The sequence below is a fragment of the Corapipo altera genome, unplaced genomic scaffold, assembly GCF_003945725.1.
Source record: "Corapipo altera isolate COAL_440 unplaced genomic scaffold, ASM394572v1 146, whole genome shotgun sequence".
Lineage (NCBI taxonomy): Eukaryota > Metazoa > Chordata > Aves > Passeriformes > Pipridae > Corapipo > Corapipo altera.
Window position 1 is genome coordinate 439,107 of NW_020884981.1, and position 17,345 is coordinate 456,451.

The following is a 17,345-nucleotide window of genomic DNA, read 5'->3' on the forward strand; positions in this document are numbered from 1 at the left end:
CAAGGGGCTTGGAGCCTCTCCCTTGGAGCTGCATCCTTGTCCTGGGGCTGTGCCATGTCCCAGGCCTCAGCCAGGGGCTGGTGCTGTCTTAGGTGATGTTTGGGATTGAGGGGGCACCTGCAGGGGGGCTGTGCACCCTGGCTGTGGTTCAGAGCCAGGCTGCAGTGTGGAGGTGGGGAAAGCTACAGGAATGAGGGTGCCAGGGCCAGCCCCTCCCTGCCATGGAGGCCAGAAGTCATTTTGAGCCCTAAGCTCAGGATTTCCCCCTCACCCATGGTTGTCTGGGGGAGGCTAAGAGAGGACAGTTGTGGCTGCCTTTGGTGGAAAGGATGGGGACCCCAACTTCTGCTTCCACACAAAAATTCCTCAGCTCATGGGCTTTTCCTGGCCAGACCGAGCTCTTCCAGTTCTGGTTTTGTTGGACACTCCCCTCCCCTCATGTCCTTTTCCCCAAAGCAGAAATCAGGAGGCCAGCACAGCCTGAGCAGAGTCTGACTCCAAAGGAGGCCAGGAAACACCCACTGGAAAAAGAATTGTTTTTATTATTCCTATGATGGGAATAACAATCACACTGCAGCCAGCAGGGAGTAGCAGCCACCGGGGACCTGTGCTGCTTCTCCCACCTGGGAGGCCAGAGAAGTGCCAAGGGCAGCCTGACCCTGGCAGCACCTGTCTGGTGAGCTCCTGGTCCTGTCTGCCAGGTGACCATTCCTGGTCCTGCTCCCTGCCTTGGCACTGTGGCTGTGACTGAAATTGGGAGCAGCACCATGCACAGCCAGCAGCACCTGCCTTGGTGACAGGGAGGGTGTTACAGCCCCGTGTGACAGGGGAATGCTGCTTCCTTAAGCCCTTCTTCCTTTAGGCCAGGATGACCCCAGTGAGGGAGGGGTGGGGTCAGGGGACGCCATCCGTGAACGGACTCCTCTCAGCTCTGCCAGGGCATCATGGGCACTATGGGGGTTATGCTGCCTCTGTGTACCCCCTCCCAGCACCAAGCCTTGCAGGGGGTCACCAGTACCCCAATAGGACATGTACTGTTACTGCTGTGCTCAGGGCACTGCCAGCCCGTGGCAATTTGGCATCTCACCCCCTGCAAACCCCACATTCCCACTGCTCCCTATCCCAGGCAAAACCTAGGAGGCTCTGCTGTATGTCCCTTTCCAGAAAAAAAAATAAAAGGTACTGGGAATCTCAGCACTTTGCTGGTGGCTCCAGGCACCCTTCCAGCAGAAAGCATCCCCCTTTTTCTTCCCTCTCCAAGGATGTCGCTGGTGCTGGGAGTCCCTCCTGCATGATGCCCTGGCAGTGGCTGGCTCTGCTGCCCACTGGGATGCTCCCAGGGAGCAACCCCTCCCTGCCAGCAGCTCTAGAGGGCTCCAAGATGTCCAGGGATGCCATTCACCTGCTGGCTGCTTGCTAATAAAACACACATTGTTAAGATCCAGGGAAATTCTTAGTAACATGATGCACCATCGTTCTGAACAACAACATTAGGCAAAGGGAAAAAAAATGGAACAGGAAAGAATGAGTCAGTCACGGGGAAAAGAACAAAAACCCAACCCAAAAATGTAACCCAACCCCTGACAATGCAATCACTGGGAGGGAATCAGCCCCCCTCTCCATAAATATTAATTAGTTATGTGCAATTGTGTGTAGTACTATAGTGCAAATAGCTCTGCATTGATCGCAGGGCAGCGGCCGGAGGGGCTGCCCCAAGTGACAGAGGGACTAGTTAAGGACAGACAAGAATCAACACGGATTTCCAACAAACAAACAAACAAAAAAGCAACCCAACCACTGGGAAACGCTAAAAAGAAATCCCAGTTGCTGCCTCTGACTGGGCACAGGCAGGGCTGGGCAGTGCTGGTGCCCAGCAGCATCCCAGAGCTGGGCAGGGGCAGGACAGGGCCTTCACTCCCTGCCCGCTGCTGGAACAGGGGATGGGGATGTGGGACAGGTATGCTCTGGTTGGAGCTGTGTGGGGCATAGGGGGTGAGCTCAGCAGGACATGGGCACAAGCCAGGGCATCGCTGGCTTCAATCCAGTCCTGTGGCTGCACAGCACAGTGTGAGGCAGTGCTGCTGGTAAACCCCTGCATGGGCACAAGACTGAGCCCAGCAGTGTCCCTGGGCACCCTGTGGCACTGCACACGCATCCCACTGAGCACAGCAGTGTCCCCAGGGACCCTGTGGCACCTCTCACAGAGCCCAGGAGTCCCCGGGCACCCCTCACCCACCGCTGCCTCCAGCCCAGGCTCTGGCTCTCCAGTCATGCCCATCACGTGCTGTTCAGGGGCTGAGCTGCAGGCATTGCTCCAGCACCACGTCCTACCTCTCACCCAGTGCCAGCTCCTGGCACCACACAGCTCCCCTTGCATGGCTGGGGTCCGTGCCAGCTCCTCAGGCCAGGCTTGGCAAGCAGGCAGGAGGAGACAGAGTTTTCCCAAGCAGTTAAAGGAGATGGAGCCTCCTCTGTCCCATGCCAGGCAGGGGCCAGACAGGAGCTGTGCAGTGTCCCTCCAGCTGGACACAAAGTGCTTCTAGGGGCAATCCTGGTGACCCCAGGGACGGTTTGGACCTAAGCTATGTGACAGCCTCCTGCTAAACCACGAGCAACCACCAAACGACACATTGACATGCGGGCGAGGACCACGAGGCGGGCGTGAGCGATGGGCAGGGAAGAGGGGAGCAGGGAGACACCACACTCCCCCTCTGCCAGCCCAAGCCCAACACCCCTCACCACCCATCCAGGCTCCTCCCAGCTTTTTGGGCAGGTTTTTTTGCTGTGTGGGTGGGATGAAGGCTGGAGAGTGGCAGTGTCTCATGTGCACACACACACACGGACCGCGGTAGTCCCGGTGATCCCAGTAATCCCGGTGATCCCGGCAGCACGAGGAAACGCCACCATCCTCTCCCCCCTTCCCCGGTGAAAAGTTTTACATTTATACAGTATTTAAGACACGCTGATATATAAATTACTGTCTCTATATATACTATGTATAGGCTGGGGGCCAGTCCGTGAGGAAGGGCACCAGGGGGGCTCATTTCCCTCTGTCCTCTGTGTAGTGCTGGAAGCGGGTGAAGCTCATGAAGACCTGCTCCAGGGAGATCTGGCTCACCGAGTAGTCTTCCAAGTGATACTTCTCTTTGGCTTTCTCCAAGGCCCCAAAGACCTGCAAGGGAGGGCACAGACATTAGGGCAGCATGACTTGGCAGGGGGTATCCCAAGGCTGCCAGGAGGACCTTCAGATTGTGACAGGGAACCCCCAGACTGTGAAAGGGAACTCCTAGGCTGTGACAGGGAACTCTCACACTGTGACAGGGAAAGCAGAGGAAGCTTTTTATCTCCAGGGAAACTTGTGGAAGTGACACCTTCCCTGGCAGAAAGGTGGGGGGAGCCAGGAGATGGATTATTTAGCAGAGTACCTGACTCCATTTAAAAATATATGCTCTGTATATGAACATTTATATATTTATATGAGATAAATGAATATATACATATACATATATATATACATATATATACAAACACACATACACAACTGGGCTTGAATCCCAGCCCAGGGTTGCTGCTAATACATAATATATATAAAATATTTACATAATCTTAAAAAACCTGCATAGCATACTATATATACTATATACATAACTACCTGTGTATAGCATACAGTTAGCTTATTTATAGTTATATATAATATCTAAAATATTTATAAACACACATATATATTTATAAACTATATGTAGTTTTTATATAATCTGTATACTATGTACTCTCTATATAGTCTATATATATTCTATACAATATTTATAATTGATATATTTATACTCTAGAGTATCACCATATACTATATAAGTATATAGAGAATATAGTGTACAGTATACAGATAAATAAAAACCCCTATATATACTATATACAGTGTTTATAGTGTATATATTATATAGTGTATATAGGATAATATATTGTAATGTATATAATATACATGTACATATTATAGTGTATATACACAATATATACACTGTACATACTGTATATAATATACAGATATATAAACCCCTATATATACCTATATACTGCATATGAAAACAATCTGTATACTATGTATACCTCTGTATACATGTATTTATATATAGATAGCATGTATATATATAGGCAGATAGCATTACAGAGATAGATAATATATATCTGTATATACTATGTATATACTCCATATATTACTCCCTATGTAAATTCTATGCAGATGGTTACATACTATACTTACTATATATACATATATATACACATATATATATATGTACACCCATGGGGTTTTATCTGTATCCCTGGGCTGGGATCCTACAGTGTCCATGGTTGGGTAAAGCCATTGCCCACAGCCCTGGTGGGACCACAGGGTGACACCCAAAGCTGGGGTGCCAGGGGGCTCCTGGGGCCAAGGGACAGGAGCAGGGAGGTGCCCACCTGTGCCATGTTCCCCACAGGGATATCAGTATGGGAATGACGCCTACTGGAAGCAAAGCACTGAGAGCATACAAAGGGGCAGGAGGAGGGTTCCCTCCTCCTGCAAACAGGGGATTTACTCCAGCACCCCCTTACCTGTGCCCAGCTGAGGTTCTTGTTGGTCAAGTGGTAATGCACCATGCCTTGGTGCTCATGCTTCAGGACACTGCCTGGGAGAGACGAGCAAGGACAGGCTCTGGGTTAGGGAATGTGCTAAAGCTCACACCCAGCACCCTGCCCTCCCTCCAAGGGCTCACAGTACCTGGGAAAGTCTTCTCCACAAAGGCCTTGAAGGCCAGCAGCTCGCCCTCCTCCTCGCTGCGTGTCTTGGCCAGCAAAGTGTAGCCACTGCCAAACTTGCTTTTGAGGTGCTGGGGGCTGCCCAGGCACTTGAACTGCCCGTTCACCATGATGGCCAGGCGTGTGCACAGTGCCTCGCACTCCTCCATGCTGCAGGAGGGAGAGGACTCGTTCAGAGAATCATGGAATGGTTTGGGTTGGAAGGGACCTTAAAGCTCATCTAGTCCCGTCCCCTGTCATGGGCAGGGACACCTTCCACTAGACCAGGTTGCTCAGAGCTCCATCTAACCTGACCTTGAACACTTCCAGGGATGGGGCAGCCCCAGCTTCTCTGGGCATGTAAGCACCAGGACACAACAGCAGAAGTTTCTGCAAAGTGGCTGGAGGTGTATTCCCTCTTCTCTAGGCTTTTGGAGGAGGGAGATTTAGGTAAAGCCAGCCCCTGGCTGCAGACAGGGACTGCCCACCCACCAGGCTCTGGAGTTGGGTCCCATCCCTTGGACCTGGCCACTCTCCCGGATCTCTCACGCTGAGCCCTGCCCAGCCAAGTGTCACCTGTGGGAGGTGAAGATGATGGATTTGCCACACTCCCGCGTCCGTGTCACCGCGTCCCAGAGCAAACGCCGGGCCACGGGGTCCATGCCAGTGGAGGGTTCATCCAGGAAGATCACGGGGGGACCACCAATGAGGGCAATGCCAGCACTGAGCTTCCGCTTGTTACCACCACTGCAGAGGAATCACAGAACCATTACAGCTGGAAACAACCTCCAAGATCATCAGGTCGACTGAAAAAGGGAGATGGGAATGTAGACAGAGTTCCAGGATGAGCACAGGGAGCACCGGGGCAGTGGACATGGGGTTTGTCCACGCCTCTCTCACCTGTAGGTCCTCACGAGCTTGTCGGCGTGGGGCTCGAGGAGCAGCCCCCGCAGCATGTTCTCCACGCAGCTGCCGCTGTAGCGCTCGGGGATGCCCCGCAGCCGCGCGTACATGCTCAGCGTCTCGCGGCCCGTCATGTGCTCCAGCAGGGCATCGAACTGCGGGCAGTACCCGATCCGCTGCTGCACCTGGGGGCGAGAGGAACCCAAGGGAATTAGCTCACAGGCAGGTCTCCGGGCCAGGAGGTGCCTGGGCACCCACAGGGCTTTGCTGCTCCTCACTGAACGATGGGGGCTGAGCCACAGCTCCGAAACCACAGGTGGAATGAGATGGAAACGCTCCTGTTGCTGGAGCAGCTGGGTTGGCAGGGATGGACACAGACAATGTGTCTCTGGGTGACAACTGGGTGGGCTCACACTGCCCTCTCCCAAGCTGGTTCCTCACTGTGAGGGACCACTTTGGGATTCCCAGGATCTCAGGAGAAGGAAAGTGCTGGAGGGTTGGTACCTCCACCATGTCCTGGTTCTCTCCAAGGACAAGAGTGTGACAGAAGGCAGCTTCAGGGAGGGAATCAATCTGGGCCATGCTTTCAGGGCAGACCCTTCCTGTGTTCTCTGTGCCTGACCTTGTCGGGGATCCCATTCACTTATGAGTTGGCCTCAATGATCCTTGTGGGTCCCTTCCAACTCAGGATATTCTGTGAAATCTGTGACAGTGGTGGAGGAATCCTGAGATTGAACTGAAAACCCAACCCTGCTCATTTCTTGCTTTTCCAAACGGAGTGGGCAACTCCCAAGGAGTCCTCTAGCAGGGATCTGGAAAGGTTTGACCTACTTGTTTTAGAGAGATCATTTTCCAATTGTGATCAGTAACTCACATTTTACACATTTCCAACTATGGAGCAAAACCTTAGATGAAGGGTTTGCCGCCCTCACAAGGTTTGGCTTCCATTTCTATCACATTTGTGATCCCAGTGGAGAGGGGACTGCTTCCACATGACCAGATAATGGAGAGCTGGGCCAGCCAAGGACATAATACCCCTGGGATATTGCCACCCCTGGAACTACAACCACATCCTGCACAGAGGCACCTGTGAGGTGGCTCAGCCCAGCCAGGCACAGGACTGTCTGCAGCACTGCCCTCTGCCCCTGCAGCCCTCGGTACCTTCTTGATGTTGGCCAGGATGCTGTGCCCATCCACAAAGGCATCCCCTGACGTGATGCTCTCGTCACCAGTCAGCATCTTGAAGGTGGTGGTTTTGCCTGCTCCGTTAAAGCCAAGGAGGCCAAAGCATTCCCCTTTGCTGACGGCCAAGGAGATCCTGTCCACTGCCAGCAGGGACTCCCGGCTGTCATAGACCTGGTGGGGAACACACAAAGCCATGTGTCACCACCCGATGGCAAGGCAAGGGGTGGCTTTGCCAGCCCCAGGAGTACACAGTTCAGCTGGCAGCAGGATGCTCAGGGACATGTTCTCCTCACCTTGGTGAGCTCCTTGATGACCAGAGGGCTGCTGAGAGATGACAGCAGTTCTGGTGGCGACTCTAAAACCTTCTTCCTCTCATCTGCCACGTCCCTGTCCTCTGGCAGCACAGACACCCGGTTCAGCAGTGCCACCTGAACACACGGGGGAGACACACCCTGTGTCACCTGGCTGCTGGGGGACAAATGGGTTCCTCCAGTGTCCCCAACCCCAGCAGGATCCATCCCTTCCATCAGCCACCTCTGGGGACGCCTCACTCCCTTTCCCAACCCATAAACGCAACGGGATCAGCTCCTCTGAGCAACCTGTCCCAGGGATGCTCCCTGGGAAGATGATTTGGGTGAAGAGGGCCTGTCTCCAGCTCACAGGGACTCCTGGGCTGGGCTTGGAGGGCCCTTCACTGCTCCCTCCCACACCCTTCTGCTCACCCATTTCCGACGCCTGCAGATGCCACAGACCAGAGTTCTCAGTCTCCAGAGAAGGTTTGTCTCAATGAGGAAGAGGAGGAAGAGGAAGGAAAAACCCTGGACAGCCAAGGAGGTCAGGTATCGCCCGATCCCAGGCGTCTCCCAGGAAAAGTAGTTCATCTGATAACTGATATCTGAGGAGGGATGGAACAAAATCAACACTTGGATCAATCCACACTCAGGGGAGGAGCACATAACCTCCAGAGGAATCTGTGAGCCTAAAGCTTTGCCAGGCTCCTCTCCATCCTCTCCTGCCCACAGCTCTTTCCAACACTTCCCACAGGAGGATTTGGGTCTGGAAGGGATCTGTCAGAAGATGCTCAATAGAGGTATGCAGAGGGATTTTTTTACTTGTCTATGAAACTTTCCCTAGCCCACATTTTCCTCCAATCCTTAATTGGATCACCTATGAGTGTCAAACACTGCCCAGGTTTTGGTTTAAAATGGTACCTGGAGCTACTGCCCAAGTAGAGGCCCCATGATACTGCTCAGCTCCACCACCCACCCCACAGAGAACCCCAGTGTGGCTATGGTGGGTTGGCCAGGTGAGGACCAACCAACACCGTGAGACTCACTGAAGGCCTTGCAGATGAAAATGGCTTCAACAGAGGAGGTGCAGAACTGAATGAACTCGTAATTCTGGTAGAAGTCACTGATGCACTGGCCCAAGCAGTAATTGGGTAAGACAAGAAAGACTTTATCCAGGGTTTTAGAGAGGTCCACCAAGCCTAGCTCTGAAAGAGGAGCACAGGAAGATCAGGTGATTGGAGATGGCTAGTTTGGGAGAAAGATGCTGATATTGCCAAGTTCAGAAAGAAATCAAACATATTTTGTCATGTTTAATGGGTGGGAACAGACTGTTGTAGGGTTTTACTGCCAGTGTGGGGACAGCCCTAGGATGATAGAGTTCCCTTGGGGGCTGGACCATCCTGGTGATGGCTGGGCAGGTACAGAGGGCAGTGACCTACCCGGGATGCTCATGATGGTGACAGCGAGGAAGGTGGCAGTGCCAGACAGGATGTTGAAGATGGTGAGTCGGGTGTAGGCCGTAGCTGCTACTGAGAAGAAGAAGCTGAGGAGGTACATGAGGGGGATGATGGCCCAGCCATAAAGGAGGAAGATCAGCATCACATCAACGAGGTGGCTGTCTTGGGTGAAGGCTTGCACATCAAAGGCTTGGAATATCACCTGGGGCACAGCAATGTGGGGAGAACACACATTTGGGTTAATCTCAAGCAACATCTCCTTGTCCCAGCAGCCCAGACACTGGGGTAACAGCAGCACTGCACTGACCCAGAGAATCCTTCATGGATGGGTCCTACCAGCAGCCTGGCCTTGCCCCCAGGGAAGCCCTTTCTGCAGACTGGGCTGCAGAAGGGCAGATCTGGGAAATTCCTCTCCAAGTTCCCATGGATTTAACATTTCCTAGTGCCCATAGCCAAGTATTCAGGTGCCAGAGGCTGCAGTCAACTGCCCCAGCTGGTTGGCCATGGTCCAGCTCCCAGCAGGACCAAGGGACAGCTTTCTTGCTGGTCCTTTCTACTGAGACAACACCAGTGGCCTTATCCTTTTCCCTGCAACCTCACACATCCCAGAGCAGCACCCAGTGCTCCCACCAACACAGCGGACATTAGGGCAACTCACCAGCATCAGAGCACAAGGGATGAGGAAGTTGATGATGTCCCAGAGCAGGGCAGAAAGCCAGAAGTTGACCACGTAGACGCCGCTGACGAACTGGACGTGCTTGGCCTTGATGGCCCGTTCGCTGACCAGCAGCAGCGCAAAGGTGCTGGCGAGAGAGGCCATCCCATACAGCAGGTTGATGGCAATGGCAAACCCAGTCTGGCCTCTGTGGGGACAGAGGGGTAGGTGAGAGCAGGGACACCTTGAGAAACCAACGCTGAGGCCACACAGGGACAGCACAGAATCACAGAATATTCTGAGGGAAGGGACCCACAAGGATCATCAAGTCCAGCTCCTGGTCCTGCACAGGACACCCCAACAATCCAATCATGTGCCTGAGAGTGTTGTCCAAACACTCCTTGAGCTCTGGCAGGTTTGGAGCTGTGCCCACAGCCCTGGGGAGCCTGTTCCAGTACCTGACCACTCTCTGGGGGAATAACTTTTTCCTGATGTCCAGCCTAACCCTCCCCTGATACAGCTCCAGCTGTTCCCTTGGGTCCTGTCACTGGTCACAGAGAGCAGATATTGGTGCTGCCCCTCTGCTGCCCCTCATGAGGAAGCTGTGGTAAGCACACCCACACCAGGTTTCTTGCAGAGAAGAAGTTGCAAGAAGTTAGAAGCTGGAAGAAGCTGGCTGCACTACCCCAGCACGCCGAATAAACACCCCAGTGAGATGAGCATCTCCCAGACAGAGTCCACCCTGCACAGCCCACCACAAACCTTCACCCTGCCCTGGCGAGGTCCCATGCATGGCCTCTATACAGGAAAGGTTCAGAGACCCCGGATGTGGGATTTTGTGAAGTGTACAGCCACACAGACCCCTTGCTCTGACCTCCCAAGGGAAACCAACCCCAACCTCTGAGACGTATCTGTGGGGTGACGTGGCTTCCAGGCTCAGGCAGGTAAGTCACCTCCACAGCTTTGCTCCTTTGTCCTCCTGAGTGTAATCACAGCTACATTTGGGTCTGAGAAGCTCCAGCCTGGCTCCTCCACTGAACCCAGTACAACCAAGCCACCCTGCACCCACAGGAGCCACGGGCCCTAGCAGGTAGGTGAGCACTGTGCCATCACACGTACTCCATGAGCTGGTCCTTGGCCTTCTCAGTGATGTTGCGGGGCTGGGGATAGTTGGTGACGGTGATGGAGGCGTTGGGGCCTGCCAGCACCCTGAGGACAGCGTTGTCAGCCAGCATGAGGGCGGTGGCCGGGGAGTGGTAGGCCTGGTTGTTGAAGAGCGCGGTCACCACCGTGCGGTTCCCGGTGCCCTCGAAGGAGGCGGCTGTGATGTAGTGCTCGTTGAAGGCCCCCCCTTCCTCGGAGGCCCTTGAGATGAGGTACTCATCCAGGCCACCTGCCAAACACACCACTGTCAGGAGCAAGTCCATCGCAAGAGAATTAAATGGGGCCAACTGGAAATGACCCCAGGTACCCCAGCCCTGGTGGCCCACCCTAGACCTGATCACAGAAACATAGATCCATGGAATCTCCTGAGTTGGAAGGGACCCATGGGAGTCCACCAAGTCCAACTCCTGGCCCTGCACAGGACACCCCAACAATCCCACCATGTGCCTGAGAGCGTTGTCCAAACACCCCTTGAGCTCTGCTAGGGTTGGGGCTGTAACCACTGCCCAGGGGAGCCCGTTCCACAAACATAGGGTTACGAAGAAGGCAGTTCTGCTCAGGTGAGGAGGGGTCTTGCCAACGTTGGGACACTCCCACACAGGAGCAGATACACAGGAACGTGTCAGATACACCGTGGCTCAGACCTAAACCACCTGCACCAGTGGCTCCACCTGCTCCACGGGTGGTCCCTGAGCCCTCACCCAGCACCTCCAGCGGCGACTGGCGCTGGGCATCCAGCAGCTCCACGTACTGCTCTGCCAGCCTCTGGGACAGCCCCGTGGCACCCGGCACCGAGAAAGGCACGACGGTCTGGCCGTAGGGCTCCAGTGTCAGCCGCAGCTGGGACGAGTCCCGCGGGCCCGGGAAGGTCTTGGCCACGATGAGGGCGAAGGCAGTGAAGATCAGAGGCACGAGGAACTGCGCCGCCACCATCTTCCAGTTGCGCCAGCTGTACATGGCTCGCTTCATGAACATGGCATAGAACTGCTGGCAGCACAGGTAGAACTGGCAGGGGAGAGGTCAGGTCAAGGTGAGCCCTGCTGGCTGTGGACACATCACCCCACACAGCTGATGGGGAAACGACTCCAAAACCACTCCCTATCCTGCATGCAACCCTCCAGCCTGCAGCAGAGCCTGCTCTCAGCCAAGCCTGTCAAGGGATTAGCAGGGTAGGTGCCTGGCTCCAGCACATCCGACTCCCTGGCTTCTGAACAAGACACAGCCACTTTGGGATCTCAGGTGTTAAAAGCAGCATCAGCCATGACCTTTACCTTCCTCCACCTCCCAGCATTTGAGGTTCACAAAGAGGATTACTGTGGGGCAGCTGCTGCTGAAGCAGCCAGGTGAGACGCCTGGAGTGCCCAGCCCAGCCCCTCCCAGCACCTTCTCTGCTTTCCAAACCCTGCAACACCCTTCTCCCCCTCTGCCTTTCAGACGTGCCCTTGAGAAGACAAGGGATATTTATCACAGGCGCAGAGGCAGCGGGGTGTGAAGGGCTGTGCAGGATCTGGAACACAAGCCTAGCCAGGGAAGGAAGATGGATTTTCAACCCCAGTGATGGAGCAACGGCAGGTGAAAACCACTTTAGACCACCTGGAATACCTCAAAGAGCAATTCTGTAGATGTCAAGATTAACAAAAAGAGGATGGCAGTGACCAATCCCACCAAGCCTAAAAGTCATTTGCCCTAACAACACAGATTCCAAATTGATCTTCCAATATCAAGCCACATGTCATGAGATCAGCCATGGGGGAGGCTCTACCTGGTAACCCTGCTCCAAACCCCCTCTTCACAAGCCCCCTCCCCGTTCCTGCTGCACCGTCCCCCCAGCGCTCACCCCGGTGTTGAGCTTGATGCTGGAGCAGTCCTCGGTGATGAGAGCCCCGCTGTCATCTGTCATGTCTGTCATGCCACTCAGGCTGCTCGAGTCATCCATGGCCCAGTCATTGGAGCGTCTCTCGTGCTGGTACTGGAGGGCAGGCAGCTGGATGGCCTGGATATCCATGCTGGAGTCTACCAGCTTCCCAACCCTGTGCCAGGAGGGAGAGTAGGTGATGCAATACAAGCCCAGGCCAGATCAATCTGTTCTGAGCTGAGGAAGCCAAACTCAAGGCAGCAAACCCCACATAAGCTATATAGGACATCACCAAACCACATGGGGATGGGTCATCCCTCGTTCCTACCTCAGGAAAACCTCCTCCATGGTGGTGACTGAGGCGCCGTAGCTGGCGATGCCCAGCTCCTCCCGCCTGTGTTCCAGCTCTGTGAACAGGGCCTCGAACCTGAGTGGAGAAGTGAGATGTTAGACACTGACGCTCATGAGAGGGGGCACTCAGGGGTAAAGACCCTCTGTGCATCAGCCCTGCAGCTGGTTTAAGTCTTACAGCCAACTCCAGGGCTGCCTGTGGCACTGAGCACCCCTCTGTCCCCAAAAGCAGCTTTTGGGCTCCATCAGCTGCTCTTCCTTGCCTCAGCTATCACAGAATCATGGAAACAGAAGGGTTTGAGTTTGGAAGGGACCTTAAAGACTGTCTCATTCCAAACTCCCTGCCGTGGGTAGGGACACCTTCCACTAGCCCAGGTTGCTCCAAGCCCCGTCCAACCTGGCCTTGGACATTTCCAGGGATGAGGCAGTCACAGCTTCTCTGGGCAACCTGTGCCAGGGCCTCACCACCCTCACAGCCAACAGTTCCTTCCTAATACCTAATCTGAATTTCCCCTTTCTCAACTTAAAGCCATTCCCCCTTGTCCTGTCCCTCCATCCCTTGTCCCAAGTCCCTCTCCAGCTCTCCTGGAGCCCCTTTAGGCCCTGGAAGGGGCTCTCAGGTCTGCTGGAGCCTTCTCTTCTCCAGGTGAACGCCCCTAGCTCTCCCAGCCTGGCTCCAGAGCAGAAGAGCTCCAGCCCTCGCAGCACCTTTGCTCCAGCAGCTTCATGTCCTTCTGTTGGAGCCCCAGAGACAGAGGCAGCACTGCAGATGGGGTCTCACAAGGGTAGAGTAGATGGGGACAATCACCTCCCCTGACTGCTGGGTCCATAGATTTGATTTTGGAGCCAGAGCAGCCTGCCTTGTTTGTGCCACCCTCCACACTGCAGGAGGAACTGAACCCCATTTTCCAAGACCAGCTCTGACCAGCAGCTCCCCTTTCCAGCAAGCTCACAAGGACAGTGTGTGCCCCAGTGTGTGGAGACAAGGGGACCCAGCCAGGGTCCCCAGGCAGGGGATGATGGCGTTACCTGTGTGTGCTCTCCTTGGGCAGGATGAAGGACAGCTCTGCCCCGGCGTTGCTCTCCATGGTAGCGTTCGGCACGTACTGGCAGATGAGGCGGGAGATCTCCCCCAGGTTGCAGTAGGGCTCCTTCACCATCACCATGTGATATCCTGCCCCTGGGCAGAGCCACAAGACAAGGGAGAGGAGGGTCAATCCCAGCCCAGCCTGGCCTGGGTAGGGGGCTGGAGGGAGGGATGCTCAGGCACGACTTTGCCTGGGCTGTGGACACGATGCAGGAGCAAGAGTGGGGACGGGCCTCAGGAGAGGCAGAACAGCAGGATGGAGAGCAACCAGCCTTCAGACAAGGAGCAATAGGCCCCTCCCTGCCCTGTGCCCTCATCCTGCTCCTCCCTGGCGAGCAGACCTGGAGCGTGGGCCGCTGCCCCTCCCGTACCGTATTTGCGCTTGAGGAAGAGCGAGGAGCCGCAGCACTGCAGCTCGCCCTTGGCCATGATGGCGATGCGGTCCCCCAGCAGGTCTGCCTCGTCCATGAAGTGGGTGGTCAGAAGGATGGTTCTATTGCTCCTCTGCTGCTGCAGAAGGTCCCAGGTGGCCCTGCGAGATGCCGGGTCCATCCCCGACGTCGGCTCATCCAGCATCACCACCTGCACACAGGACATGGGGGCAGGTCAGGAAGGGCTGGGAGAGGCCCAGCAGTGCAAGAGGGACAACCCCGGGGCCCAGGAGGAGCCTTGACCTCGCAGCAGTGATCCTGTTTGGGGGAGCAGCTGCCAGGCAGCAGAGCCTCAGGGCATCGTCCCCTTTGTGGGGGTGTTCCTGTCCCCTTCTCATTGTCCCTGCTTCTCCCACTGGCTCACCATGGGTGAGGAACAGCCTCAGAGCCACCCCAAGGACTGTGCTGGCCCCAGGTTTGAGCTGAATCCCATTGAAGTTGCTTGCCTTGGAGTCCCCAATGAGGGCGATGCCGATGGAGAGCTTGCGCTTCATTCCCCCGGAGAGAGCCTTGGTGAGGGAGCGGCGCTTGTCCTCCAGGTTGAGGATCCTCAGGATGTGGTTGATCTCCTCGGGGCACTTGGAAGGTGGGTATCCCTTCAACTGCCAGATGGGGGAAGGGAGAGTTAAGCCCAGGTCTGCCAAACCCCACCACACTCCCTTTCCCATACCCAGGCAGGAAAGTGGGGAAGCAGAGATGGGCTCCTGCCCACCCCTGAAGGAGCTGGCACAGCTGGTGTGGGGTTTTCCACAGAGCCATGCTGCCAGTGACCCTCCACTCCTCCCTCAGCCAAGCAGGGAGCTCCTGCCTGCAAATGAGGTGGGAGGAGGAGGCAAGGGCTGTTCTGCTTATCATAGAATGGTTTGGGTTGGAAGGGGCATTAAAGCTCATCCAGTCTCATCCCCTGCCATGGGCAGGGACACCTTCCACTATGCCAGGTTGCTCCAAGCCCTGTCCAACCTGGCCTGGAATACTTCCAGGGATGGGGCAGCCACAGACTCTCTGGGCAACCTGTGCCAGGGCCTCACCACCCTCACAGCCAACAATATCCCATCTAACCCTGCCCTCTGGCAGTGGGAAACCATTCCCCCTTGTCCTGCCACTCCAGGCCCTTGTCCAAAGTCCCTCTCCAGCTCTCTTGGAGCCCTTTTAGGTACTGGAAGGGGCTCTCAGGTCTCCCCAGAGCCTTCTCTTCTCCAGGTGAGCACACCCAGCTCTCTCAGCCTGGCTCCAGAGCAGAGGGGCTCCACCCTCTGACCATTTACGTGGCCTCCTCTGGAACCACTTGATGGAAGCCAGGAGGTGCCTGCTGGCTGCCTCCCCCAGGCCTGGCTGCCCCCCAGTGCCACACTCACCCCAGCATAGAAGTGCAGATGCTCTTCCACCGTCATGTTGTCGAAGAGCACATCGTGCTGGGGGCACAGCCCGAGGCTGCGGCGGATCAGCACCATGTCCTGGGAGATCTCGTAGCCGTTGATGTAGGCCTGGCCACCTGTCGGGGAGTGCAGCCCTGCCAGGGGAGAGAGGATAACCTCAGAGCTCAGGATAACCCCAAAGGCAAAGAGCATCCCCTCACACATGCAGCTTTCTGCCAAAATTCAGAGCAAGCCTATCTCCTGCTCAAGCTGGGGTACAACAGCTTCCTCCCACCCTCAGGGTGGGCTGTGTGGCACCCACAGGTGGGACATGGATCTGGCAGTGCAGCAAGGAACAAGCCTGGCTCTGAGCCGAGCAGAGGTCAGGACAGAACTCCAGGAAGGTCCCATGAGCCCCCTGAGCTGCCAGGAGCAGCTCAGAGCAATAGAGAACAGAACAGAACCATCAAAGGTCACCTCGTCCATCATGCTAAAACAGACACCCTGGAGCCCAGCAGCTCAAGGGTGACAAAGACCAGTTAGTTCTACCTTATCTGCCTTATCATGGCAAAGCCTATAGAAACCCATCCTAGAGTGGGTCTGGTGTCTTCTCAGGGCTCTCCAGCACAAAGACTGGCTGTCATTTCCCCCACTAGCTGATCCCACTCTTGTAGAGGGCTGAGCAGGGACCCCCATGCTCCCTTCATTTCCCTCTCACTACCCCAGCACACCTGGCCAACAGCTCAGCAAACCAAAGGTGCTCCAGGGAAAAGCAAAAACCCCTCCCCAACCTCAGAGATGAGGTTCAGCTCCTCTTTGAGGGCCAAGCCATCAGCCCTTCCCTGCCCCACACCAGCCCCACAGCAGGATGCTCTACCTGTGAGCATGGACAGGGTGGTGGTCTTCCCAGCACCATTGTGTCCCAACAGGACAGTGATCTGCCCTTCGTACATGTTCACTGTGAGGTCCTTAACTGCCTCTTTTGTCTTGTTTCCCACTCTGAAGACCTGCAGAGATCACATTAATGAGTTGATGCTGTAGTCCAGGCAAGTGCTCTGGGAATCCACCTCCTCACTCCATCCAGCATCCACTGGGATGCTCACAGGGTGTTGCAGTAGACAACAGCTCTAATTCAGGTTAAATTCAGATGTCACTGCACCTGTAAGTACCCAGCACTTCAGTCCACCAAAAAATGCAGCCAGCTCTGGGAACAGCCTTACCTGCTGTCCCCAGCAGGCAGCAGATTTTACAAAACCAACATTATGGTGTGTTTGTGCTGTGCTGAGCAGTGGGTACCTTGGAAAGGTGCTTTATTTTGATGCCTGACACGAGGTCAGCAGGTTCCTCCTCAATGTACTGACTCTTCAGGGCCTTCTCGGGGTCCTCCTCCTCCTCCTTCTCTTTCCCCACGACAGTCCTGGGCCGCCCGCACCAGTATGAGGGCTGATGGAGGAAGGGAGAGAGAGAACTCAGGCACAGGCAGAGCCCATCTCTTCTCCCCAGCTTTGGCCACCCTCCTCTCCCACAGACATCTCCTAGGGATCTATCAGACCACTCTCCTCAATCTGGGAATTGCCAACCAGCACACCTTCAGCAGGCAGGGCAGACAGGATGGGACACCTCCTCCTGCCTTGCCTCCTTCCTCTATCTCTCTCTTACAGCAGGACTGCCCAGGGTTACAGAGCAGCTTTCTCCATCTTCACCCCCATGGAAAAGGTCAGTATCTCAATGAGAAGTAAAATCACTCAGGCAGAAGCCCAGGAGAGCCCACGAGAGGGATGATCACTCCCTCCAAAACCTCTGACACACACTAAATACAAACAGCCTGGAGTCCACCTG

At 55.2% G+C, this 17,345-nt stretch overlaps 1 protein-coding gene across 2 annotated transcripts in view; it reads right to left on the minus strand.

Moving 5' to 3' along the window:
* Nucleotides 1–522: 522 nt before the first annotated feature.
* Nucleotides 523–17,345, minus strand: part of ABCA3 (ATP binding cassette subfamily A member 3) — a 32,570-nt gene continuing 15,747 nt past the window's right edge. Inside the window, exons 11-32 of one of the 2 annotated variants that reach the window (XR_003531323.1) lie at nucleotides 16,803–16,949; nucleotides 16,384–16,513; nucleotides 15,507–15,661; nucleotides 14,598–14,753; nucleotides 14,092–14,302; nucleotides 13,663–13,813; nucleotides 12,611–12,709; nucleotides 12,265–12,457; nucleotides 11,129–11,432; nucleotides 10,383–10,656; nucleotides 9,267–9,471; nucleotides 8,591–8,810; nucleotides 8,198–8,356; nucleotides 7,584–7,756; nucleotides 7,155–7,289; nucleotides 6,838–7,032; nucleotides 5,674–5,861; nucleotides 5,350–5,520; nucleotides 4,757–4,944; nucleotides 4,591–4,664; nucleotides 2,226–3,172; nucleotides 523–2,195 (exon numbers count right to left, since the gene is read on the minus strand). Coding sequence is in view for 1 of the 2 variants with exons in the window: in XM_027665784.1 (XP_027521585.1) it covers nucleotides 3,041–3,172; nucleotides 4,591–4,664; nucleotides 4,757–4,944; nucleotides 5,350–5,520; nucleotides 5,674–5,861; nucleotides 6,838–7,032; nucleotides 7,155–7,289; nucleotides 7,584–7,756; nucleotides 8,198–8,356; nucleotides 8,591–8,810; nucleotides 9,267–9,471; nucleotides 10,383–10,656; nucleotides 11,129–11,432; nucleotides 12,265–12,457; nucleotides 12,611–12,709; nucleotides 13,663–13,813; nucleotides 14,092–14,302; nucleotides 14,598–14,753; nucleotides 15,507–15,661; nucleotides 16,384–16,513; nucleotides 16,803–16,949 (3,660 nt within the window). In the remaining variant the exon portion in view is untranslated. Of the gene's footprint in view, nucleotides 3,173–4,590; nucleotides 4,665–4,756; nucleotides 4,945–5,349; nucleotides 5,521–5,673; nucleotides 5,862–6,837; nucleotides 7,033–7,154; nucleotides 7,290–7,583; nucleotides 7,757–8,197; nucleotides 8,357–8,590; nucleotides 8,811–9,266; nucleotides 9,472–10,382; nucleotides 10,657–11,128; nucleotides 11,433–12,264; nucleotides 12,458–12,610; nucleotides 12,710–13,662; nucleotides 13,814–14,091; nucleotides 14,303–14,597; nucleotides 14,754–15,506; nucleotides 15,662–16,383; nucleotides 16,514–16,802; nucleotides 16,950–17,345 lie in introns of both variants that reach the window. The other variant, XM_027665784.1, reaches the window with a different exon arrangement.